Source organism: Sphaerodactylus townsendi, linkage group LG04 (genome assembly GCF_021028975.2).
Source record: "Sphaerodactylus townsendi isolate TG3544 linkage group LG04, MPM_Stown_v2.3, whole genome shotgun sequence".
Classification (NCBI taxonomy): Eukaryota; Metazoa; Chordata; class Lepidosauria; order Squamata; family Sphaerodactylidae; genus Sphaerodactylus; species Sphaerodactylus townsendi.
The window spans coordinates 151,914,945-151,942,007 of NC_059428.1; the positions used below are offsets into that span (position 1 = coordinate 151,914,945).

The 27,063-nt window shown below is 48.1% G+C and overlaps 2 protein-coding genes across 5 annotated transcripts in view; one reads left to right on the forward strand and one right to left on the reverse strand.

Annotated features, from left to right (window-relative positions):
• RADIL (Rap associating with DIL domain) overlaps nucleotides 1-27,063 on the forward strand; it is an 81,925-nt gene that overhangs the window by 27,160 nt on the left and 27,702 nt on the right. Inside the window, exons 1-5 of one of the 4 annotated variants that reach the window (XM_048495258.1) lie at nucleotides 4,920-5,031; nucleotides 15,869-16,427; nucleotides 23,431-23,759; nucleotides 24,411-25,088; nucleotides 26,851-26,888. In XM_048495258.1, the coding sequence (XP_048351215.1) occupies nucleotides 15,878-16,427; nucleotides 23,431-23,759; nucleotides 24,411-25,088; nucleotides 26,851-26,888 (1,595 nt within the window). In that variant the 5' untranslated portion in view covers nucleotides 4,920-5,031; nucleotides 15,869-15,877. Of the gene's footprint in view, nucleotides 1-4,919; nucleotides 5,032-15,868; nucleotides 16,428-21,499; nucleotides 21,618-23,430; nucleotides 23,760-24,410; nucleotides 25,089-26,850; nucleotides 26,889-27,063 lie in introns of those variants that run through there. The other 3 variants (XM_048495260.1, XM_048495261.1, XM_048495259.1) reach the window with 3 other exon arrangements.
• Nucleotides 4,884-27,063, reverse strand: part of AP5Z1 (adaptor related protein complex 5 subunit zeta 1) — a 67,991-nt gene continuing 45,811 nt past the window's right edge. Inside the window, exons 18-19 of the transcript XR_007244373.1 lie at nucleotides 5,926-6,126; nucleotides 4,884-5,021 (exon numbers count right to left, since the gene is read on the reverse strand). The gene's annotated coding sequence lies outside the window, so the exon portion shown is untranslated. The remainder of the gene's footprint in view (nucleotides 5,022-5,925; nucleotides 6,127-27,063) is intronic.

The following is a 27,063-nucleotide window of genomic DNA, read 5'->3' on the forward strand; positions in this document are numbered from 1 at the left end:
AGGAGAGAAGGAAGCAGGGGAAAGTGAGGAGACAGGAGTTGCCAATAGGAGGGAGAGAGGAAATTGTGTTGGGAGGGTACACAGAGTAACATGAGATAACCTGCCTCTTGTGGGTTTTCCACCATGCCATGGGGCTCGGGCCCAGCCTGTTGCTACAGGACCATAGTTTTCCCGGACAAAGGCTGTCAGGGAGAGAGAAGAAGGAAAAGGTGAAGATTGAGGTGCCAGGGTGGGGGTGGGGGGGAGAGATACAGGTAGGTTGTCAGGTGGGTGGGAAGAAGGAAGTAGTTGAGGAAGGGGCAATGAGATGTCCTTGCTGGTCCCCTACTTGTACTGTTTGGGGATTGCCTTCTCTCTGGGATGGGAAGTTTGTCTCAGGAGTAAACCGCGGCTGGGGAGAGAGGAGGGGGACAGAAGATAAATGAAGACCCCGCTTCACTCAACTGGGCACGGGCTTTGAATCATCTGCTGCCAAGTCACCTTGGCGCAAGTTCTGTCTATAAAACAATGTGTCCCGACAGGGCCGGCCTTAGGAACTGCCCAATTGGAAGAAAAGAAATTGCAGCATGCCAGGTCCACAATAAACATCTGCAATAGCTTGCAATACATCTGCAATAGTTGTTGTCACAATAAACATCTGCAATAGTTGTTGTCAGACATGTCGCCACGGGTCTAATTGGAGCCCTTGAGGACTCTTATCTGGCCTGAGCTTTTTCATCCCTGTACAGGTTGAGCCCAGATTTGAACTGAGGTCTCGATCTGGCCTGGGTCCAGCATTGCACTGTGCCCAGCAGCATTTCCCAAGTCCACGTGGACGTTGCAGGTGGGCTGGGCTTGGCCTGGCCAGCACTAAAAAAGCTCAGGGCAGATGAAAGCCAAAAAGGGGCTCGATCGGGCCCGGGCTGTATGCTTGACACCCACGATGCAAATGGGGCTTTGACGACACAAGAGTAGATTATCTTACCTGCAGAGCCCCATTAGGTGCAGGGCCAATTGGGAGCAACTGGTCCAATCTGCTTAAAGCCGTCCCTGTACCCTGAGCATGTGCAGAGTGCCTTTTACCCCCAAACGAATAACCCGTCAAAACTCTTGCTCAGCATTTAGAATTGTGGCTGAAGGACCAAACAGGCATGATGCTGAGGAAAGGTTAAACTAGACACCTCAGCGTGACGCAGAAAAGAAAGCATTCTTGTGCCTAACGTGAAATGTTCTTGTGCCCACAGGCGTAGCTACCATGGGGACATCCGGGGACAAGCGCCCCGGGTGCCACCTTGTGGTGGGCGGAAAAATTGCAGGTTCGTTTGAAGCTTTCTGTATTTTTTACTGTTTTTTCCAATTTTGGTCTGCAGGAGGCACAGTTTTTAGGCTAGTGGCACCAAAATTTCAGGCTATCGTCATGTGACTCTCCTGATGATATCAGCCAAGTTTGGTGAAGTTTGGTTCAGGGGGTCCAAAGTTATGGACCCCCAAAGGGGGTGACCCCATCCTCCATTGTTTCCAATGGGAGCTAATAGCAGATGGGGCTATCATTTTGAGGGTCCATAACTTTGAGCCACCTGAATCAAACTTCACTAAACCTAGGTGGTATCATAAGGATAGTCTCCTTCTAATTACCACAGGTTTGGTGAAGGTTTTGGTTCAGGGGTCCAAAGTTATGGACCCCCAAAGGAGGAGTCTCCATCCCCATTGTTTCCAGTAGGAGCTAATAGTAGATGGGGCTACCCTTTGAAGGAGTCCATAACTGGACCCCTAGACAAACTTCACTAAACCTGGAGTATTCTCAAGATAGTCTCCTAAAGATAGCCTAAAATTCTGGTACTGTTATCTTAAACATTGCTCTCTCCTGACAAGCACCCTCAAATTTTCCCAGTTCTCTCTTTAAATCCACCCCTTTGGAGTGGATTTAAAGGGAGAATCTGAAACTCTGATAAAAAAACATTGAAAGTATTGTTGAAGGCTTTCACAACCAGATTCAACTGATTGTTGTGGGTTTTACAGGCTGTGTATGGTCTGAGTAGATCTTGTTCCTAACGTTTCACCTGCCTCTGTGGCTGGCATCTTCAGAGGTGTATCACAGGGGAGAAGTCTGTTATAAGAAAGTCTGGACACAGTGTATAACAGACTTCTCTCTGTAATACACCCTCTGAAACCTAAACACTCTGAGCTCCTCTGAAGATACCAGCCACAAGATCTACCAGACCACAACCCGGATGCAGCTTAGAAAACCCACAACAATAACTGACAATGGTGCTGTTTGCAGGGTGGATGGGTGGAAATCTACCCTGAAACAGCATCACTTTCCAATGTTGTTTAAACTAGAGAGCCAGAGTCTCTCTTTAAGGTGAATTTAAAGGAGAATCTGAAAGATACTCTAGTTTAAACAACATTAAAAGTGATACTGTTTCAAGGTAGATGCTCAAAAATAGCATCACTTTCAATGTTGTTTAAACTAAGGGGGGGGGCACTGGGTGTGTTCAGATTCATGTGTTGGGGCATGTTCTATAATGTGATGGTGTTTGGTCATGGTGGGAAGGGGCTGCCCATATGCAGTATAAAACTCAGATTGTCCCGGGCTCAATTTTCCCTACTTCATACTGCAAAAGCCTGCAAGGAAGCAATATGGGACAATATCCGGGACAAGCGCCCCCGGTGCCACTTGTGGCGGTAAAATCTGCAGGGTTCGTTTGAAGCTTCGTATTTTTTACTGTTTTTTCCACTTGGTCTGGTATATATTGTGCTTTAGGCTGGGGTGGCACCAAAATTTCGTGCTTTATCGTCAGGACTCCCCTTGATGATATCAAAGCCGTTATGAACGGTTCAGGGGCATCCAAAGTTATGGACTCTGTACAGACTCCCATCCTCCATTGTTTCCAATGGGAGCCAGCTAGCAGATGGGCTATTTTTCATTTTGAGGTCCAGCAACTTCAACTCGAATCCCAAACCCTACCAAACCTAGGTGGTATCATATAAGGACACTCTTGATACTACCTCCAGGTTTAGAGCAGCAGCCTAGGGGCTATTAAAGTTATGGACCTCAAAGGAGGTTCATCCCCATTGTTTCCAATGGGAGCCACCGGTAGATGGGCTACCTTTGAAGGTCCATAACTTTGGACCCCTGAATCACCAAACTCCTCACTGAACCTGGTGGTATAATCAGGATAGTCTTCAAAAGATAAAGCCTAAAATTCTGGTACTGTTATCTTAACATTGCTCTGACAAGCACCCTCTCAAGGCCTTTCCTGATTCTTAACCAACCCCTTTGAGTGGGATTTTAAAGGTGGAGAATCTGGGCCCCTAGATTAAAAAAAAAAAAAAAAATACGAAAGTATTACAGCGCTTTCGCCAACCAGAGTCTGTCCGATTGTGGTTTTGCGCCGTGTGGCCATGGTCTGGGTAGATCTTGTTCCTTTAATCGCTTCATTTCGCCTGTGGCTGGTGCATCTTCAGAGTGTATCACAGGAGAAGTTCGTTATAAGAGAAGTTCGGGATCACAGCGTATACCACAGACTTCTCTGATACCCTGAAGATACCACCGTGATACACCCTTAAAGATGTCGAAATAAAGCATCCACTAAGTGCACTCACAGCCGATTTTTAAACAGAAAACTCAATACAACAAATCCCCGAAATCTTGGACAACGGTGTTGTTTAGTGGATGTGGTGGAATTAGAACCGAAATAACAGCATCACTTTCATACCGTTGTTTAAAATCCAGAGAGCCCAGCCCCTTTTAAGCGGGTGAATACCCTAAAGAGAATTCGCAGCTCTTCTTAGTTTAAACATTAAAGATGCTGCTCAGGGCGATCTCCAAAAAAATAGCATCACTTTCAGCATGTTTAAACTAGGGAGCACCGGGGTGTTCCGTAGGGATCTACGTAAGTTAAAGCATGTTCTATAATGCGATGGCAACAGTCATGGTGGGAAGGGGAGGGCTTCGCCCATATGCCGGGGTAGGCGCAAAACCCGTGATCTTTGTCCCGGCTCAATTTTCCTAGCTACCACCGTTTGTGCCCCTACGCATAAAAGCGGCCGCCATTAGGAATATGAGAGAACAGAACAGGTGAGAATGAAATAGGCCACCTTGGGCTCCTCGTGGGAAGGGCGGGGTAAGGAAAACATAGACAGTAAATCTGGACTGGCTCTTTACTTGAGGTAAGAGACCCAGGACGTGAAGGAGGAGCAAAGTGGGCATCAGGAAAACACACTGAGGATCACGGAAGAGATTAAGACCTTTCGAGGCTCTAAAATACCTCAAGCTGCAGAAGACCCATAAAATCCCCACGATACAGCAGTTTTGACATGTTTATGCCCTGGCAGCCTTCTCACGATGTGGTCTATTAAGTCTGTCCTCTGAACAGAGCCAGCGTGGTGCAGTGGTTAAGAGCAGGTGGATTCTAATCTGGAGAACTGGGATTTGATTCGCCACTCCTCCATCTGAGTGTCAGAGGCTTATCTGGTGAACCAGAGGTGTTTCTGTGCTCCTACATTCCTGCTGGATGACCTTGGCTTAGTCACAGTTGTCTCTGAATTCTCTCAGCCCCACCTACCTCACCGGGTGCCTGTTGTGGAAAGAGGAAGGGAAAGGAGCTTGTAAGCCACCTTGAGTCTCCTTACAGGAGAGAAAGGTGGGATATAAATCCAAAATCATCGCCTTCTTTTTCTTGCCACGGGTGGATGTCCATGGGTGCATGGGGAGAGAATGCCCGTGCTCATTTCCCTCCCAATACATAGCAGAAGAGAACAAGTATTGTCCCAACTTACGTGACAGACACGCGTAACATCTGAGGCGGCAATGCAACCTGTGGCAGGATAGCCATGCTTTTGTGCCTGCGGACGCTCGTGCAGCCACCAGGTGGTGCCTCGGAGCTGACTTTGCTCCCACCTCCGCTCATAACATCTCCGCCCCAGTTGCCTGGGCGAGCAGAGGAAGAGAAGCGCGCTGGGCTCGTCCAAGCTGTGATCTGCTGCTTTGCCTGGAGAGGAGTTCCTGCCGACGATGCCCCAAGCACGGCTGGAGAGACCTTGGAGAAGGTGAGTGTGAACTTGTTACACTTTGCAGCTGGGCTGGCTGGGGAAGAGGGACGAGGGGACCATGCCAACTGACTGCCGGGCACCCGGCTGCAGATGACAGGGGCACCGAAAGACACAGTGAAAAGAAGACACAGTATGTGAAACTGGGACGGGTGGGAGGGAGTCACTTGCACTGTGTGCTTGACACGGATTAAAACCGATTAGCTGTTGGCAGAGCGCACTTTTGTGCCACCGGCTGTATAATTGGGAGGGGGTGGGTGGGCGAAAGAGTGTTTTTTCTTTATGTGAATTCCAAATTTCGTGGCTCAGTTGTGATCATGACTAGGGAACCAGGGCTTATGGGAAGGAAGGAACTGCCCCAATGTGACAGAGGTGCTAAATGGTCACACGCCTGACAGACAGTGACTTTGAACATGTTTGCTGTGTGTAAAAAAAAGCGCGTCTCAAGGACACCTTGAGAGCGTGACAGCGGCAACTGAGGCTGGTCGCAAAGACCATGTGTGCTTGGTGGTGAATGTGGGTTTTGTACGGGACTCAAAGCACGTTTTGCGGGTTTTTCTGAATTTTCTGGCACTTCTGCTTGGTTGGTGCGTGCTTCAGTCAGAGCTGAATATAGACGATGACCAGAATCACTGAGCATATTTAGTGACATGTGGTGTTAAATGAGTTTGTGGCACTCACAACATCTTTCGCTGCTTGGCACCAACCCATTGTGGCTGGGACATACCTTCATCAACGATAAATATCGGCTGAAAATGACCTGATATTTTCAATATCATGTGTTAGACTTTAGCAGTCAATATGAAGGGAATCTGTGTGGGACTGGATCATCTAAAAGGTTCACAGCGGGTCGGGCACCTTTGAAAGCATCCTTGGTTTTCCACATAAACCTACCTCTCAGGTGACTGAGGGCCCGTTCTTCTGTTACTGGAGTGTCATGACAGGCAGTCATGTATCATGGACACTGCGGTCACTGTTACGCCTCATGCCATGTGACACACAATATTAGTTATCCCATGATTTTCCTGCACGTGGACGATCACACATGAAATAGAGCTGTTGGGTTAAACTGCAGAGAACAGACGAAACCAAGATCTGGACAAAAGAGGAAGCCAAGGGTGTTGAAATCTGCTTAACTATTTATTTTTAAAAGTTCAGTTCAATCTTTGTTATGGCCTATGGGCGATTGAGAAGCAGAGTAAACACATAAAAACACTAATATATAATTAATTAACTACACGAAACATTTTCATACGTTACTTGTCTCAAAATATTTACAGTTAAAAAAATCTCAGTTAGAATCTGAGTAAATTATGCACCGGACGTTTTCTCAGTGTGTAAAACGTTTAGCTACCTTGTGGAACTCGAGGCGGTTTAAAATATAAATAAGACTATTCTAAAAACACCGAAAGGCCACACTTTAATTAGGTCTGCCAGTAAATAAAAGCTAAATGAGTCTAATGTGGTCCTAAATAAAATTGTCTGGCAAATGGCAAAGGAAGATGAGTCTATAAATTGCATGAGACTAAAGTCTCTCCTAAGCCCTATTGAGCCCAAGATCAATAGTGAATTTCATTTACTTCATTTATAACCTGTCTTCTTCCCCAGTGGGGACTCAAAGTGGCTTACTTCATTCTCTGTTTTATCCTCTCAACAACCCTGTGAGGTAGGCCACCCTGAGATTATGTGACTGACCTGTGGTCACTCAGTGAGCTTCCGTGGGAGAAACTTTGGGAGTTTCCCTTTCACTGTCTGCCAACTACTATTAAAAGACACCACTGTGACTGAGGGACAGACAGAAGTGCTTGCGCTGAAAGCACAGAGATTGGACAGGCAGGTATAGTGATCGAGAAAGGCAGAAAAACAGGGCCAAGTGCCTGGAGACCGGCTGGCAGACTTAGGTGCAGACTGGAACGCCTGACCTTGAGGCGGGTTGGACACCGAGACGGGCACCCTGCAAGCGACTGTTAGAGTCAAGAGAGACGGTGAGCCACAGTGAGGTTCCAACGACTGAAAATGAGATGGACTAATGTTGAGAGGGGGGTGGGGGTGGCACTCTGATGACCTGCTTCGGCACTTCAGCCTCACAGGAAAGTAGGCACAAGGAAGGAAATGGGAAACATATACACATGACCCATTTGGTCAACATGGGGACGCAGCCGAACCTGGATAAAGTGTCCCTTTTGGTGGCAAAAGCAACTTTTCTTTCTTCTTACTTTCAAAGAAAGAAAGAAAGAAAGAAAGAAAGAAAGAAAGAAAGAAAGAAAGAAAGAAAGAAAGAAAGAAAGAAAGAAAGAAAGAAAGAAAGAAAGAAAGAAAGAAAGAAAGAAAGAAAGAAAGAAAGAAAGAAAGAAAGAAAGGCGACACAGGACTGTAATAAGGCTGCCGTATTTATTTTTTATGCCCTCCAAAAGAGAGCGTGAGTCGAGGCTTGTCTGGTTGCCATTGGTGACCAAAGCTGGCCTAGCTGCAGCAGGCAAGCCTGCCGCCAGCTGTCCTGGGTTGCAAACCACAACCTTTCTTCCCTAGAGCAGGAACGGCAGGATGGATATTCACTGGCTGTATAGTTTCCAACCCCCTGAACAGTGATAGGATTCAAATAATTTAACAACCGGTTCGAAAAGGACTCAGTGGTGGGATTACACCGGTTCTCTGAACTGGACAAAAAAATTAGCTACCGGTTCTACCGAATAGGTGCGAATAGGCTGAATCCCACCACTGCCCCTGCCCAAACCCAGACTTTTGGGGGTCTCCTGATGGGACAAGAGGAGAGAGAGAGGGCTGTGGAGGGAAGAGCCATAGACAAATGTTTGCTTTTGTGGTAGGAGTGTAGAAGGTAGCTGTGCCTTCAGCAACTGGGCAGATATTCAACAGGTGAGGTTTTCTTCAGCATCACAGCCAGGATGGCCCACCGTGGCCTAAGTTCATTCTCCTACCATCCATATCAATTCCAGAAGGCATCACTTTGTTAGACTGCAGCCCCTTTCCCCAGAATTTGCCCCCCTGGTCCCCCTGCCATGGTTCAATTGCCTTTGAGCTGGAAAAAGCTTTACCTGGTGAATGTCTGCTTGCCATACTCTTGTTAAAGGCCCAGGACCCTTGCAGGGTCAGGAAGGTGGGAACTCCCACAAGGGAGTTTTCTCCCTTCCATAAGTAAAAATTTGTCGAGAGGTGCTGAAGAGAATCAGGGCTCTGTTGAGCGGGATTCTAGAGAGGTGGCTATATACTTTTCTTAAACATTAAAGAATAAAAACAGCAAATCAAGAAACATATTTCAAGCATGTGTACACAAAGTATGTAAGAAAAAAGGAAGGCAGTTGGATAGAGTTTCAGGGACGGGTGACAGTTGTCTGAAGGGACATTCAGGAAAAGAGCTGAAGAGAAAAATAAGCATTTCCAGGAGCATTTCCAGTGTGGACCATTAAAGGGAATGGTCCACACGCAAATGGAGCAGTGCGGACATAAGAACAGAAGAAAGAGCCTGCTGGATCAGACCAGAGTCCATCTAGTCCAGCACTCTGCTACTCACAGTGGCCCACCAGGTGTCTTTGGGAGCTCACCTGCAGGATGTAAAAGCAATGGCCTTCTGCAGCTGCTGCTGCTCCTGAGCACCTGGTCTGCTAAGGCATTTGCTGTCTCAGATCAAGGAGGAACAAGATTGGTAGCCAGAGATCAACTTCTCCATATATCTGTCCAAGCCCCCTTTAAAGCTATCCAGGTTAGTGGCCATCACCCCCTCCTGTGGTAGCGTATTCCAAACACCGATCACATGTTGCGTGAAGAAAATTTTCCTTCAATTAGTCCTAATTCTTCCCCCCAGCAGTTTCAATGTATGCCCCCTGGTTTTAGCATTGTGAGAAAGAGAGAAAAAATTCTCTCTGTCGACATTTTCTACCCCATGCATAATTCTATAGACTTCAGTCATATCCCCCCTCAGACGTCTCCAAACTAAAGAGACAGATCCAGAATACAATGGCCAAAGGACCAATGTTTATACCCTAAAATGGTCTTGAGGCGGGATGAGAGAAAAGCTGACAGGAAAGCCAGAGACAAAGAATTGATTGCTTTTCCAGGGTTTGAATAGAAAGGCAGGAGAGACTTGATGAGTCGGCAGGACCCAAGAGAAGTCCTGAGCTATTCTCTTGATTTCTGGGATGGGTGCAGGTTGGCTAAGTAATGGTCTGCTCAGAGCGTTTGAATTGCCTTAGGACCATGGTGGCGAACCCATGGTCCTCCAGGTGTTCATGGACTACAATTCCATGGACTAAGCCACCTCGAGTCTCCTTACAGGAGAGAAAGGTGGGGTATAAATCCAAACTCTTCTTCTTCTGTTCAGACAAACCTGCCTAGTGCAAAGACCGGCAGAATAAACAACTAAATGCCTAACGATTCATGGATACAGGTGTGATTGATTTAAAGGGGTAGACCGGCATGGCTTACTGTCCCTCTTCGCCCTCTTAAAAATCCCTCCTGTAAAGAGGAGCTATGGCTCAGTGGAAGAACCTCTGAAGGTCCCAGGTACTATCCCCGGCCTCTCCAGTTAAAAGGACCAGGTAACAGGTGATGTAGAAAACCCTCACCTAAGACTTGGAAGAGGGGCTGCCAGTCTGAGTAGATGATGGACCGAAGATCTGACTCAGCCGGACGCAGCTTCATTGGTTCAGTCGGGGGAAAGCAGCTTTGGGGTGAGCGTGGGTGTTGATTTTTAGTGGGGACATCAGGGTGCAGAAGGGTTTAAACAGCCCCTCTCTCCATGCCAACCTGCAGGCTTTTGAAGAAAATGTCAGTCAGAAGAGCAGGAAGCTTCCCTGTTGAAGCGTGAAAATATCTTGGGAAAATACTCCTGCTGCCTTTGGGTCACAGGAGTGATTTCTCCCAGCATGTAGCAACTCTTTGGCAAAGCCAAAGGACATGGCAGGTAGTTGCTTGTGGGCACCTCCCGTTCCAAAGTGCGGGGCGATCAACTAATTACTTCCAAATACATTACTGCTATAGTAAAACCTCCGCCAGGGCGGCCTCAAAGCAGAGACCACTTCCACTGTGTTTGGGAAGAGTCAGCCAGTGCCAGTCCCAAGCGCATCACTTTGTTTTCGTGCGGGTCTTCCAGAACGGCATCACACAGCAACTTTTCAAGTCACACCAGGTCTGGCAAACCATTTAAAATTCCTAGACCCTGGCAGGAAAGTCTGAGTAGCCCACGTTAAATTCCAAGCATCAGCTGGGCATTAATTTTCTTTTCAGATATCTAGATATCTGCATCCAATTTCAAGAAACCACAAGAACTGGGTTTTTTTCCCAGGCTTTCTTATGAGGTAGAAGGAATAAATTCCTTCCGTCAGGATGGGTCTGGGTTTTCCCTGCCCCTTGCCTTCAAACCCACCCTGCTTTCTAGCAACCGAGAAAGTAAAGGTTTTACAATATCTCCGCGCATATCGCCGTTTGTATCTCCTCACAGGAAAAGTGTTGCAGCAAAGTGCCAAAATAAACCCGGCCTTCCCTCCCTCCATCCCTCCTGTGGTTTTTTCCTGCAGGCGAAAACGTACAAATACCACTGGGAGGGGGACTGGCAGAGCATTTGCTCTGCCCACGAAAAGTCTCAGGTTCGATTCCCAGCATCTCCCATTAAAAAAAGGATCAGATAGGTGATGTGGAAGACTTCTGACTGACACTCTGGAGGGCTGCTACTGGCCAGAAAAGACTGATTTTGATGAACCACAAGTTTTGATAGACCCTGTATAAGGTTTGTGTTTACTTTAGGAATGCCTGCGTGGGTATTTCTGAGAGGCACACAGCAGTTGTGGTTGGCAGGGGACCACTGAGCATAGGAACACAGCATGGAGGAAAGGGCTCAGACTTTCTTCCCTCTGTGCCAAAGCTTCCCCAGTATTAGCCCCCCCCCCCCCTGCAATTTATGGTTTAAAAAGCAAAGGAAGGGGGAATCATTCACTAAACTGTTGCTACGGCCGTCTCATTTCTACATCATTAAAATTAAAAGAGAAAGTCTTCTGGTCTTTCATTCATTTCCTGTTAACTGCAATCTTCCAGAAGAGCTTTAGCAAATGTTTCAAAAATAGGGTATCTCTTAGCGAACCAGTTTTCAGATTTTGCCCTTGACAATTAAAACTGGACCTGGGAAAACCTTTAGTGGATTTACCACCCATTTAAAGCTCACAGCCTTAATGGAAACCAATCCTAATTCCATTCTGCGTAGCTGAAACTTCCATAGACTGTTGATAATTACACTTCTAATCCCCTCGCTGTGGAATTAACTATTAGTTCAATATGCTGTGCATTTGGCTCCCTGGGCTCTGTTTGATGGTTCTCTTGGTGGTCATGTTCTGAAGCAGAGGGCATGAAACTTAATGGTGTATCTGTTTTGCATGCATAAAGTCCTGGATTCAATTCCTGAGGTCTCTACTTAAAGAACTGGGTGCTGGGGAAGACATTTCTCTACTGGAAACTTGGAGAGCTGTTGCAACTCGTAAGAAGAAGAGTCGCGCTGGATCAGAGCAAAATGTTAAACTCAGGCCCTCCAGGTGTTCATGGACTACGATTCCCATCACCCCATGCCAGCAAGGCCAATTGGCCATGCTAGCAGGGGCTGCTGGGAATTGTAGTCCATGAACATCTGGAGGGCCCGAGTTTGACACCTATGGGTCTAAACCAGCACCCTGTCCCACACAGTGGCCAACCAGTCACTCCGGAGGGCCAGTATCAGAGCACACAGGCCTTTCCCTGATATTGCCTGCGTGCGCATTTGGCATTTTACTTTTCAGATCTCAGACAAGACAGCACGGAGCTCGACGATCTGAGTGAGTACGGACACATAATGGTTAAATAGGAGCAATTCACCAAAATAGCCCTGAAAAGTTTCCGACTCTCGCTGCAGGGCCGGCTGATGAATCCACCGCTATTTCTCGCCTCACTCAACTTTCCATTTGTGCTACTCTTGGCTCGAAACTACACCCGCCTGCCGTGCGCAGGGAGAGGTCCTTTTCGTTCTAGACATTTCTGCAGATAGCCAACCAGATGTGCAAGGTATGGGGGTGAGGATGGAGAGACTCGATAGTGCTTCGGACAAAGTGGCCGACTGGCATTGGGCGACACTGCAGTCGAACTTGGTTAAGAAGAAGGGTGACGCTCTGGGGCCTGTGATTTTTCCCATTCCCTTTGTCGTTTGGTGTGATAATTTCTTCCACATTGCTGTATCAGGACGGCTCTGTGCTCCTTCCCTCTCCGTCACACACAATCTTCTCTGCCTGCCTTTCAATGACATTAAGATGGTCAAAACTTTAATGGTTTTCCGTACACAGCTGGAAAGCCGGGGTGGGCTGTCTTTTACAAGAGATCAGAAAGGGAAAATATTGAACCTGGTATGCAGCTTTTCCAAATGCATCCACCCTCACTTTCCTCTGTTTGCCAATGGCCATGTGTTCAGTTCCCTTGCTTTTTTCTGACATGTGTCACCCAGACGCGTCTGAAACCAGACACACATGGCGCTTCCCTTTGAGAGCCCATTCTTTTCTTTCCTAAAGACATGCACCAAGGTCCTCTGTTGTATCTTCCTTTCCTCGCGTGCTGTCGATAATTTAGACAGTGCTTTTTAATTAGCAATCTCGCTTCTGCGTTCCAACAGCCGTCGTAACCGGCACATCTGCAGGGTTTCTGCAGCATTCCGTTCATCTCCAAGTTATCCGCTGGCTCCTAGTCAGCACTCTCTGAATTAGATAAGATAGTAAAGTACGGTGTCATTTGGAACATGGCAATGTGGACCGAATTGGGCCTGGATTCCTCCTTGGGTCTCAGCTGCCTCCAAAATAATCTAAGCACCCCCCCCCCCCCACCTACCGCAGTGCTAACGCAATTAAGGTTGCTTCTTTTTCCTGGTGCAGCCATGTGGAACATTCCTTGTGTGTCCTTTGTAGAAGATGCCTCCCATGTAGAACATACACTTGGGGATGGGCCATGGCTCCCTGGAAGAGCCTCTGCTTTGCCTGTGGAACATCCCAGATTCAGTCCCTGGGATCTTAAAAGGATCAAGTAGTAGGTGATCTGAGCGACCCATTCCTAGAGACCGGCTGCCATTCTGAGTAGATAATACTGACCATTACGGACCAGTGAGTGGTCTGAGTCACTATAAGGCACCTTCGTGCGCATTCAGATTTGAGGGGAGTTCATGGCTCAGTGGCAGAGCACCTGCTTTGCATGCAAAAGGTCCTAGGCTTGATCCCCGGCATATCCACATAAAAGGATCACGTGGTAATGGAGGTGAATTGAGTCCCTGGAAAGCGGCTACCGGTCTGAGTAGACAATGATGCTATATTTATGATGCCATGCTTATGATGTTTATGATGCCATGTTTTCATTGATGCCATGTTTACTGATGGTTGTTGTATGATTGTTATGATTACTGGTGCTGTTTTATATTTGTTGTGCACCGTCCTGAGCCTTTCAGGGGAGGGCGGTATATAAATTAAATGCATAATACAATACTGACCTTGGTGAATCGGTGGTCTGATTTGGTGTAAGGGCAGCTTCGTAGGTGTACTCATGTTCATCCACGTTCCTTGCCTGACCCAACTTGATCTGGGAGTGAAGGAAAGAGGTCGATGCGCCAAGAAGCAGCAGCACGAAGGAATCCGAATAAATGTGTACTCAAAAGTGGGACAAGAGCCAGCGTGACTTGGAATCGAAAAAAAGCATTCAGGTTTTCTTTCTAGGTTAGAAGGTGACCTTGCCTGTTCGCATCGCAAGCGCTTTGGGGAACTGGTTTGGAGTTTTTCCAGCTCCAGAGGAGGAAACTCTCTCTGATAATATAAGACCAGCAGGTCCCCAAAGCTATAATAAAAGGCTAAAGTTCTTTGTGCAGCTGGGAAGGTGACTTGGGAGACCGTGTTGTGTATAAAAGAGCCATAATAAAAATCTGAGCCTGGCAGAACACGTTTACTGCAGACATGTTCCCTGTCCCTTGCATTCTATTCTGACCCAGGCTAGATTCTGCTCTGTGATGCAGTCTAGGGCCTTTTCCGCACACAGCGCTTGCCCTATTTTGAAGGTGTTTTCGACCCCATCATACCCTGATGTAGGTCCACACTTCCCTCCAAAACGTTTTCTGGTCACCATAATCCCCACCACCACCACCACTTTTCCCCACACATATACTGCAGTGGTGCTACGTAGCTTCGCTGACTTGATGATCCGTAAAAATGAACAAACCGAAAGGAAACACATGAAAACAGGAAAAATTGAGAGGAGGGGAGAGAAGTGAAGATGGGGACCCAAAAAATGGCATCGGAAGCATCAAAGGGGAGGTTTGGTGACCCCACAGGGAACACAGTCATCACATGCATGTGAGAACCGGTCAGTGGCTTTAATACACATGACGTTCTTTGAGCTAGAGGACAGCCAGAAAAAAAATGACAGTCCCCTGTTTTCTCTGGGCCTCTAGTTTTCTCTCGGTATTGTTTTAAAGTTTTTGTGTTCTCATTTCAGGTTTCTCCCTGCAGCCAGAAAGGCAAAATAGATTAATCTTCTTTTGCAAAGACAGGTTTTGATGTAATTGCAAGTCACCACAAGTGGTGGCTTTGAGCAGGTCACAATAAAGCATGAAGGACTGGCGAACAGCTGGCCCTCATTCACAGATTTCATTAACCTCCCGGCCCGCTCTGGGGAAAGAGGGTGTCCGTTATGTCTGTGAATGGTGCATCCTCGGCTTCCCTAAGGATGAAATGATTGATGAGACAAAAAATGTTCTTCAGAAAGGTTGGCAGACATCTATTTGCACTAAATGCCCCTGCCCAATTGGATGTAATAATAACCCTGCGCGTGCATGTATGTGTGTGTGTGCGCGCATGTACCATAAGTTATAATGGGTTGAAAAAAATTCTGCACCAAGAAAAGACAAATTCTGCAACTTGCATAAATTGTGGGAATTAAGGAACAGCTGCCTAATTTTGGGTCTAACATTTTGCATCATTGATTTTGATTCTGTGAATCATGGGGCAGCCAAGGCTTTGAGAGTTTGAGAGTTGGTACCTGTCAGAGTAAACAGTAGGTGGAATGACCAGCGGCTTGACTTGGTCACAAATCACAGTGCGGCGGAAAGTTTTCAGGGGCACTGTGGACTTGTGCAGACACCTTATGCCAGTGGTCTGCATCAAATCAACTCCTGTAAGTTCCTTGATCACGACAGGTGCTCAGTCCACAGTCCCTTCTGGTCGGGTAACGCTTCACATGTATAGGAAGCCAAGGGCGACCAAGAGAAAGGGGAAACAGTTTGTCTCTGTGAAGCCAGGCATTGCCTCCACCCCTAGCAGAGTGACGGCAGGCCTGCACACCACTTCCTTTTCACTTGGCTTGTCAGCTGTGAATGGACGTGTTTGGAGCTGTCTCAAGGGGAGGGGAAAGGTGGTGTTTTCTCCACGCCTCTGGGAAAGACCTTGCATCTTCAGGCAGCCCTCCTCCCATGGAAGGGGAGAGGCATCAAAAAGGCTGTCTGGACGATGGGGAGCTTGCAAATAAGCAGAGGGCTGTTCTGAGGGCAGGCTCGCCAGATGGCTACGTAATTGCGGCTCACATCCCAAGCAAGCGAACCTTGCGTGATGCCCGCTTAACTCCAAGGCCATTTTAACATCTGACTAAAATAACATTTGGCCGGCTGCTGTAGTTTTGCAGCATCTTGTCTTACTGGGACGCTAGCCAAATTGACAATACTGAAGTCCCCCCATGCCCGAGTTCTTCTTTTCTTTACGGAGGGTTAGTAGCACACACTCCCCGTTGGTTTCTTTCTGGGCTGTAAGGAACTCTGACTCTGTGTCCCCCCTTTCTCGTTTTCCAGCCTTGACTCATGACGTCCTCACGGGCCTTGTTTTATGGCTCGGCTCCAGCCATGTCCCCGCCTTCCAAAAACAAATTCAAGCGTCAGAGTCGGATATTTTCTCAGGTCTTGTACCGAACGTTGAGCTACAAGGATCGCAGCTCGGTGGCCGCCTACCCTGTGGAGAGCAAGGATGATCCGGCTGAGCTCTCCACCCAGATCTCTGCCCCGGGGATCCTCAAGGTGTTTGGGTGCCACATCTGTGCAGGCACCCACTACAAGAGTGTCCTGGCGACAGCGAGCTCTGGCGCCCAAGAGCTGGTGAAGGAAGCGCTGGAGCGTTATGGACTAGACAAGGCGAACGCTGGCCATTATGTCCTCTGTGACGTCATTGGGCGGTTTGTGGGTTCGGAGAAACAGTGGCAGATGGACGGGTTGCGGGTTCTCCGGGACAACGAGAAACCTCTCGTGATCCAGGACCTCTGGAAGCCCCGGGAAGGGTTTTCCCGGCGGTTTGAGCTCCGGAAACGATCTGAGGTGGAGGAGCTGGCAGCCAGGGACAAAGACACCCTCACGGCAGGTAAGAAACGAAGAGGGCTTTTTTCTTCTCCAGGATTCAAGAGGTAGCATTCAGGATAACCTCGTCGGGTCTGGCGTAGCTGCTTTAGTTGAAGAAGAGCTTGGACTTATACGCTGCCTTTCTCCCCTGTAAGGAGTCTCGAAGTGTACAAACTCCTTCCCTTCTTCTCACTTTGTGGGGTAGGTGAGGCTGAGGGAGTTTTGAGAAAACTGTGACTAGCCCAAGGTCACCCAGCAGGCCTCATGTGTGGAAGCAGAGACACAAATCCAGTTCACTAGGTAAGAGTTTGCTGCTCATGTGGAGGAGCAGGGAATCAAACCCGGTTCTCCAGAACAGAGTCCACCGCTCTTAACCACTACACCACGCTGGTGCGTCCAGCCTAGTTGTTCAGTATCATCTGGGGCGAGGTCTCATTTTAACATTGGCTTGTAGCTCTGTAGTATGGCATTTACTTGTTATGCGGAAGATCCCAAATTCAATCCTTCATCTCCAGTTACAAGGCTCTGGTAGAAGGAGAAGCGTGAAACCTCTGCCTGAGACCCTGGGGAGGGTCATGCCATAGGGTCAATAAAATCTAAGACTGTCAGGTCTTAGATTTTATTGACCCTATGGCATGCCCTCTCCCAGCAAATTAATATAGGGCATTTGTCTTGTCCATGCACAGTGCCTGCTGATTTCTTGAGCAGGAATTGCACTCCAGAGGCTCTGATTAGTCCCCCAGGCAGGAATTGCCAGCTCTTGACAGGGCCCAGCTTTCTCTAGAGGACTCAATGAGGAGCCGCAGGGGTGCGTCTTGACGCTTCACTGGCCATGGGTGTGCGTCATCCATGGTGGCGAGGTCTGCATTCTTCCATTTTCTCCAAGCATGTCAACTGGCCCCCTGTGTGTCTCAGCTGTCACGGGCCACAGTGATCCTGCCACTGTTACTTCCAGACTAGACTGCTGCAACTTGCTCTGTGCAGGGCTGCCCTTGAAGATGATTTGGAAACTGTTTTCCAGGATGTAAGCTTCCAGACTGTCGACCAGTCTATGCCTATCTGTACTGGCAGCTGGTTTCTGAAACAAATGTAGATGCAAACTTCCTGACAGTAAGGGCTGTTTGACAGTGGAATGCACTACCTCGGAGTGTGGTGGAGTCTCCTTCTTTGAAGGTTTTTAAAGAGAGGCTGGATAGCCATCTGTCAGGAGTGCTTTGATTGTGTGTTCCTGCATGGCAGAGGGTTGGACTGGATGGCCCTTGGGGTCTCTTCCAACTCTATGATTCTATGCCCTTTTTCACCTTTGAAGCCCTAAACCAGTGATAGCGAACCTTTTCAAGACCAAGTGCCCAAACTGCAACCCAAAACCCACTTATTTATCACAAAGTGCCAACATGGCAATTTAACCTGAATACTGAGGTTTTAGTTTAGAAAAAATGGTTGGCTCTGTTACACGGGAGTAAGTTTGGTGGTAGTCGGTGGCTTTGCTTTGAAGCAACTGTGCAACTCTTCGAATGGGTGAATCACGACCCTAGGAGGGTTTACTTAGAAGCAAGCCCCATTGCCAGCAACTGAGCTTACTTCCAGGTAAAGGATCACGCTTCAGTTCTTCGCATGAAAATCAGTGGGGTTTAACAGCGCTTAACAGGGTTACCCACACTGCTTCCCCAAAACTAGGTCTTAGGTTTAATGCTAATAATCGAACCCAGCGACCCAGGCCAGCCTAGATGTGTGTGTGTGTGAGGTGATTTCCCCCCCACATGACGAACTCTGTTTGCGTGTGCCCACAGAGAGGGCTCTGAGTGCCACCTCTGGCACCCATGCCAGAGGTTTGCCACCACTGCCCTAAACAGTCTGAGGACGTCTTTTCTGAAGGGCTCCCTCTCATGTTATGATCTCCTTTGCTGCCTGCATTTGACATCTCCCAGCTTGCTGATGGCACTTGGAATCTTGATTTGTTTGGCTTTCTACCACTAGGGCGAGAGTTTTTTTCTGTAGCTGCCACATAATTCTGGGATGCTTTGTCGGAGAAGACTCATGCCCCGTGGGACCGAGGTTCTGCAGGGCACGGGCACACGATACTGAAACTGGTTCAAACTCCACAGGGACTGGCAAACACTCTCCCAACCCACATCTGCCTTCTCAGGTTGCCTCGCAGGAACATCTGGAAATGATAACTGAGATGTCGGAGGTGTCTTTCTCAGCTTTTGTGGACCAACCATTCAGATTGGGATCTGTGTTTTGTAGTCCCACGAGGTCCAGGGTGATGGCAGCAGTGAAGAGATTTGGGCCAGATCAGGGGAAATCTGCTCCCCCCACCCCCCGCCCCTGTGCATGTATCAGACACAAATTGGGTGCCCCAGAGCTGTTGTTAGCCTTGGTAAGGATAGGTTTCTGTATTGCCTCAGTCCTTTGTCTGTGCAGGAACTCCTAACAGCTTGAAGGGAGGGAGGGATGGTTTCTGTTAGGGAAATGCCTTGACGGGAAAGAAACAAGCAGCTTTGTCCCCGTGCTGTGGCGCTGGTTCAAATCAGATAGCCTTGAAACTTTAAAAAAAATTGAAGTACATGTTTGAAGAAGAAGAAGAAGAGTTGGATTTATATCCCCCCTTTCTCTCCTGTAAGGAGACTCAAAGGAGCTTACAAACTCCTTCCCCTTCCCCACCTCCACAACAAACACCCTGTGAGGAAGGTGGGGCTGAGAGAGCTCCGAAGAACTGTGACTAGCCCAAGGTCACCCAGCTGGTATTTGTTGGAGTGCACAGGCTAATCTGAATTCCCCAAGCAGCAGAGCGGGGAATCAAACCCGGCTCCTCCAGATTAGAGTACACCTGCTCTTAACCACTATGCCACTGCTGTTCCCTTGAGAGATCTGAACTTCAGTGTCAATGTGGAGTTTGGCTCCAGGTGGCTGGTTTTCAAACAGTTGGAAATTTCCCTTGGGAGGGACTGTGTCTCAGCAGCCCCTGCTGAGAGACGGCAACAAAGCATCTGCTTAGCATACAGCTGGTCTCGGGTTGAATTCCCAGCATTTGGAGTTCAAAGGATCAGGCAGCAGGTGATCAGAAAGCACTCTGCAGGCGACCCTGGAGAGCGGCTGCCAGTCAGAGCGGACAATACTGACTATGATATGCCAGGAGTTTGACTCAGTCGAAGGAAACTTCATGTGTTCATTTCTCAGTTTGGTGAACTGGAACCCTCAGCTGCCAATCCTGAGCCAACATCTGTGAACTTCACACTAGAGAGGTTTCCTGCAAAGGCTTCGCCCCTCTCCACTTCTTGTGGAAGGGATGTTGGGAAGAACAGGAACCCGTTTGTTGATTTAGAAGAAGAAGAGTTTGGATTTATATCCCCCCCCTTTTCTCCTATAAGAAGACTCAAAGGGGCTTACAATCTCCTTTCCCTTCCCCCCACCCACAACAAACACTCTGTGAGGTGGGTGAGGCTGAGAGAGTTCTGAGAGAACTGTGACTAGACCAAAGTCACCCAGCTGGCATGTGTTGGAGTGCACAAGCTAATCTGGTTCACCAGATAAGCCTCCACAGCTCAAGTGGCAGAACAGGAAATCACGGTTCTCCAGATTAGAGTGCCACTCCTGTAAACCGCTACACTGAGATTTTTTCAGAGTGCAGGGGATAAAACTATCCCATAATTAAATTGAATTAAAACGTTTATTATCCCACTTTGTTTCCTTGGATTCGGAACAGGTAACAGTGCAAGAACAAAGATTGCCACCCCCTTGTGATCCAAAGTTTGAGACCTGCAGTTCTAGATGTTTCTCCCATTTCTGAAAGAGTTTGACGCTGTGTCGGCCTTTTGGCCGTTCCTTTATTGTACAGAAGCTTGGCCAGAGGCAACAGAGCCTCGAAACGCCTCCTGCTCTTAGAAAGTGCCCACTGCAGGAATGCAGAATGCTGCCTGCTTGGGTGTGCATGCAAAACATAAGCCAAAGGACCTCCTAGCTGAGGCCCAACATGCTAGCATAGAGCCTTGCGCACAAGGCATAGAGCAATTTTATTCCTCCTGGGCATGTCGTCAGCACAACTGATGGAAGTTTTGCAGCCGTGCAGCCGGCATGCGCAGTCCCAGCTTGGCCTGAAATGGCTACGGGCCATCGGGTTAGAACATTCCCCTTTTCTGTCCACCTCTCGGTCCTAATCCGGAGGCATGTAAACAATTGGAACAGTCCCCGTCTTCCCCAGGCCCTCTCTTTAATTTTCCCAGCAAAAGGAGGATAGATTTAAACCAAACAAAAAATGTATTTCAGAACCCTGCAACGGTTCGTCACCAAATAAGGCAGGTTGCTGGTTAAGGGTCTAATAGCTGGACCATTGAAGCAGCTGACCGAGGGTTTTTCTTTTTCTTTTCTTTCCTTTTTTTGGGCTTGTAAAAGCTTGTTGTTGGGTTGACAGAACAGCCTCCCTTCAGACCCCGAACAAAAGTGAGAACCTCCAGTTTTTTGGATTCTGTGTTCTGCTTACACGCAGACTGCAGATTTTTTAGCACTGGGCAGGAACTTGCTGTAGAAAGCCAAGAAAAAGACTTGCTTGCATTTTGCTGGAAAAAGACACGGAAATGGAACGCTGCAGCAATTGTCCAGCAAAGAACTCTGCTATATAAGACCCTTTTGCCCTATAGAAAACTGGGGTCGTTGGATGTGTGGCTTGCCACCAGGGCTGGAGCTGGCAGGTAAGGGGTAGCGATTCAGTTTGGGGTGACAGTGGCAGATTTCGGGGTGTTGCAAAATGCGAGTGATGGTATTTTTTTCCTGTCAGCAGATGATCAATTTTTTGCTTCAGGCACCTGAATTACCTGGGGGCCCTTCCTGATGGCCTCAGCATCCTCAACTTTGCTTCCTCAACTTTGCATCCTGCTTGCCTGCAGCAAAGATTTGATTCTGGAGAGGATCGTTCCACCTTGGGGAAAGGAGTGGGGAGGAGACGATACCACTCAAGGCAGGGAGACGTGAGCTTTTGTGAGCTTTTGTTCCGAAGTCAGCAAGCCCTTAGAACGCCCACCAGCCTCTCTGGCAGCCTCTTTCTGTCCTTTTTGGAATAGAGCTTTCAGAGAAGTTAATAGCCTTTTCACTCTGCAGCGAGCGGGCTCAGTCCTCGCTGCAGTTGCAGGAGTCCCAGCAGCCAGGGAACAGTGCTGGCAGGTGCCTTCGGCACATGTCACAGGCTCCAGGGCACTCTGCAGACCCCTGCTGCAAGGTAAGGCATGGATCCCACGCAATCCCTCTTGGCTGGCGGAGTGCACCAGCCTCTCTGCTCTGCCAATCGCGTGCAATTTTTCATTTTCATTCTTTGGGGAAAGGCACTTTAGGTGCAGTTGCAGCACGAGGGAGCCAGCAAAGGATGTTGCAGAAGATCCGGGAAGGGATTTTCGGCTGTAAGAAGAGGGAAGATTTGGAGAGATTGGTGTGGGTGGGAAAGGGAACTCGGAGACAGCTGATGTCGGAGGAAAGGGAGGGGTGGGGAAAGGGGGTTATTTTCGCACCTGGGCTATGCAAAGGATTAGCTGGGGTGTAAAAACTGTGTTTTTCCATTTGCTTCCTAACTTGACTTTGGTGATACCCCCCAAACCCTATTGGTCTCTAAGGTGCTGCTGGGCTCGAACCTTAACTTGGCTTTGATGAGATTATTTGTTTTGTGTAATTTTAGCGCATGGTTTGGGAAGAACGCAGAAATAGGGAGCAAGCAGGTGGGGCATTTTGCGCTGGTCGCTTTTGATGGGAATTAGTTATTCCCCCTGCTGACCATTTCAGAAGGCTTGTGTAAGTTTCAAGAGGGCGTAAACCTGCATTTCATCCTAAAAAAAAACGGCAGTGGTATCGGTGGTGGGTGTGAGAGAAAAGGAGTCAGACCCCTTGAAACATTCCCTTTAAAAAATCCAGTTCCCTCAGAATCAGTGTGACTTTACTTCCACATTTATTTATTTATTTATTTATTTATTTATTTATTTATTTATTTATTTATTTATTTATTTATTTATTTATTTATTAGGTTTATAGACCGCCCTCCCCCGGAGGGCTCAGGGCGGTGAGCATTAATGCATTATAGATAGCAAAGCCAGAAGACTCAGATCTGGGCAACCCAGGTTTGGATCCTGACTCTGCCACAGAAAATGATGGGGTGACCTTGGGCAAGTTACAGTGAAAGAGATTCACATGGTGGTGGTTTTGAGGATATGGCCAAGGAGGGGGAAGCTATTTCGTCTTTCACTTTGGGTCTCCCTCTGGGAAGGAAACAGCTGTGGGCAACGTTTTGATTTTTTTAAAAATCCACATGGAAGGAGATAAAAGTCTCTTCTTCCCATTCTGCTGCTTGAATCGAATCCAGAGGATCCTGGGTTCTATTTTAGGGTTGTTTTTTAAACAGCCAGTCCGGACACACTGCGTCTATCTCTTGTAGAGTTCTGTCTCACAAAGCGGCATCTAAACGTTAATTTTCATTACTGATCAGGAGATGTATTAATCAGGGATATGTATATTTGGCTAGAAAGACCAGGCAATTACGATCAGGAAAGATATTTCCAGTAAGGGTTAAGGAAAAAAAATGGGCAGATTTGTAAAAGCATCCAAAATTGTGTGTAAAACAGGGTGGAGCTTAATAACATGCATAACAATATGTTTGTGTTGTGATATTTGCCATTGTTGTGGGGTGGGCAATATGAAATTGCTGTTGGTGTTCACAGAAAATAAGGGCAGATCTGTACTAGATACTGGTTTTAAGGTTTTTCTCTGTCCTTGGGGAACTTGGGAGTTTTAGCTCTGACAGAACATTCCTCTCCCTCACCAAACTACAGTTCCCAGGATTCTAGGGAAAGCCGTAACAAACTGTCATGACCTCACTGGATACCTGTGATGTAGGTATATCCTTAGCTACATCCCTCAAGGGGAAAAGGATACTCTGTACACAATATTTCCCCATCCAAATCAATAGATGGGAGAGTGGTTCCGAGTCAGCGGTTAAAGGAGGGTGTCGTTTCAATGACCAGCATTTAAACCTCTCCTGTCTTCTGCAGGTATAAATGCCCAGGCTCGGAAACTCCAGCGGAACCGTGCCAAAGGAACCATGACTCTACTGACGGGATGCAAAAGCCACTCCACACCGCCGCCGCCGCTCCGGCGCACCGTCAGCGAGACCAGCCTAAACCAGGCTGGCCCCCAGGACGATGGAGACGAGCAGCAGCAAAAAAGGCATTACTCCACATTGCCAGAGGCCCTTCGATGCATGGAGAGCACGAGAAACGGGCAGCAGGTTCCCATGGAGGAGCAGGGAGGCAGCATCATGCGCCACTCGCTCTACCAGTCTCCACATTTCCTGCTCTTACAGGGCTACAGCCAGCAACATGTAAGCACAGTGCTCTTGCTCATTGTAGGTGATTCGCTCTGAACACCACGAGGTCTTCCAGCTGTGGTCTCCAACGTGGCGCCCATGAGCTGATGTGTTTCCTGGGGCCCACTTGTTGCTTGAGTCAGTTACATCACACTATACAGTATAACATTAGGGGTGCAGAAAGAGCAAAGGCAGACATGCTTCTCTCTCTTTTAAAGCTAAAACTTTGGGTGGCCGAGAATGATTGACTGGTGGTAGATTCAAGCCAGAGTCAAAAGTCTGCCCCAGTGAATGAAGTTACATGTTTTGCTGCTGGAAGATGCAGTGGCAGCTGCCATTAGACATCACTTTTTCGGGGAAGTTGGAAACATTTTGGGGTTTTTTTCTCCTCATCCCTGAACCTGTAAGGCCTCCATTTATTGTCCTTGCGGCTACCATTTGGTAGCGACAAAATGAAACCGCTCTGCAGAGGAGGCATAGCTATGCCTGGGGTAAGGATGGGATGATTTGCAAAGATGAAATGGGTGGGAAAGAATTCAGCCCATTTAATGCTGTTTTTCTGCTTTCCCCCACATCCTTCCAACATTTAGCATGAAATGTCACACTAAGAACGACTGGCACCCGGTATCCTTTTGCTATCTTTGTGTGTGTGTGTTTTCTTTGCAGGACAGTTTAGTTTACCTGCTGAACCGTGATCAGCACACCGTAGGCCAAAGAACTCAAGCTAGCAAACCCAGCATTAGCTTGTCAGCGCCGGATATTCTTCCTCTTCACTGCACCGTCCGGAGGATTAAGGTGTCCGGTCGTTCCCACCATCGTTCAGAAGAAAAGCTTGTTCTTGAGCCCATCCCGGGAGCCAGCGTCTCTGTCAACTTCTCCGAGGCGGGGCAAACAGTCGTCCTCCACCACGGGGATCTCATCTCCCTTGGCCTTTACTATCTGCTTCTCTACAAGGACCCCTTGAAAACCCAACCACTTCCGGCTCAGACCCTGATGAGGCTCAAAGCCGTGCGCCGGGCTTCAGAGCCGGAGCTCCCTTCTACCTGCAAGAGGTGCGGCAACCAGGTGAAAGAGAAGTCCTCCTCTTCCAAGAAGCCAGGGCTGCAGCCTGCTTCTGGCCGGAGAGCCGGACGGCGGAAGCCGCAGCTGGAGTTCGACAAGGCCAACGAGGACGTGCTGCTGAGGAGAATCATCTCCCTCATCGAGCCCACGGGGGATGACCACAAACTGACCCCCGCCTTCCTGCTGTGTCTCTGCATCCAGCACTCGGCTAACCGCTTTAAGCCGGGCGAGTTTGGGCAGCTGCTCCTCAAGTTGGCCAAGATGATCCAGAAGACAGTGTGGGTCAGTAGCTTTATTTTTTTAGGGGTGTGGGAGGGACAGGCTGTGGGTAAAAGGTGGGGTCCTCGGTGCCCCTGATGCAGTCAAGGAACTAGAAAGGTAGGGGAAAGGTGGAAGGGCTTGGGAATGTTCAGTCTGGAGAAGAGGAGGTTGAAGGGGGGGGGGACGTGATCACTTATCTGGTGAACCAGATGTGTTTTCGCAGTCCTTCATTCCTGCTGGGTGACCTTGGGCTAGTCCCTGTTCTCTCCAAACTCTCTCAGCCCCACCTACCTCACAAGGTGTCTGTTGTGGGGAGAGGAAGGGAAAGGAGTTTGTAAGCCACCTTGAGTCTCCTTACAGGAGAGAAAGGTGGGGTATAAATCCAAACAACTCTTCCTCCTCTTCTTCTTCTTTAAGTAGCTGAAAGAATGTCTCTTAGAAGTGAGCAGGGAACTGATCCTGTTGGCAGCAGAGGGTTTAAATTACAGGCAGAAAGATATTAGCTGGATATTAGGAATTTTTTTACAGTAAGAGCAGTTCAGCAGTGGAACTGACTGCCTGGGAAGGTGGCGGGTTCCCCCTCACTTGCAGATTTCAGGCAGTGGCTGGATGAACACTTATCAGGGATGCTTGAGGCTGACCCTCCATTCAGCAGGGGATTGGACTAAACAGCCTCTATGGCATCTTCCAACTCTATGATTCTGTGAGAAGACATTAGACGTGTGGTCCCAGGGCAAGCCCCAAAGGCCCATCATGCCAAAGTTCAGGCGGGTCAATATGAGGCAACGTCTGTTCAAGTTAGCAAAGACCACTAGCAGAAAGAGGATTTCTGTTTCTCTCTAATTTGGTACATTCCGATGCCACCGCTCTAGAAGGACTGCGTGTATGCGTCACCTTAACACTGCAATCACACTTAGCATTTGTGTTGCTAGCTACACATCTTTAGAACAACCTTGTAAGGTAGGTCACATTGCATTTTTGGGCACATGCTGCAAACCTCTTTGGTATGTCCACCTTTTTAAATAAAAGGGAATATCTGAATTAACTCTCAGAGAGTAAGGCACTTTGGTGGTCTATGAATCTTCTAGGCAGAGTTGCCAACTTCCAAGTGGACCATGGATATCGCCAGGAATTACAGCTGATCCCCAGACAATAGAGCTCCATTCTTTTGGAGAAAATGGCTGCTCAGAGAGCCAGCGTGGTGTAGTGGTTAAGAGCAGGTGCACTCTATTCTGGAGAACCGGGTTTGATTCCCCACTCTGCCACTTGAGCTGTGGAGGCTTATCTGGTTCACCAGATTAGCTTGTGCACTGCAACACGTGCCAGCTGGGTGACCTTCGGCTAGTCACAGTTCTCTCCAAACTCTCTCAGCCCCACCTATCTCACAGGGTGTTTGTTGTGGGGGGAGAAGGGAAAGGAGCTTGTAAGCCACCTTGAGTCTCCTTACAGCAGAGAAAGGGGAGGGGGGAAATATAAATCCAAACTCTTCTTCTTTGTAAGATGGATTTTATGGCATTATACTCTGCTGGGGTCCCTGATCTCTACAAACCCCACTCTCCTCAAGAATTTCCAGGAATTCCCCCAGGAATCTCTGCGGATTTCCCAACCCAGAGCTTTCTCATTCCCACTTCTAGGAGATGTGTAAAAAACTGCAAAGATAGCAGAACGGTGCCTGGTTCAGCAGAACCCAGCATTTTGCTTTTGTCTCCCCACCTCTGCATCTCGAGTGACAGAAGTATGCGCTCATCCCTGTTTTCCTGTTTCTTTTGTTTCCTGACTGCAGGAGAAAACGAACGAGCTCGCTCGGAAGCAGAGCCAACAGTAAGTTTGCCGTGTCTCAAGGGCATCCCGTCTTTCGATACTCGGGATCACCCGAACTGAGGGAGGCGTTGTTCTGGATGAAATGCAGCCTTATCAGAGAATGACTTTTTTCCTAAAAGGAGAAGGGAGTCTTTTTTAAAAAAATCTGACATGTGTCTTCTTTATTCTGAAATCT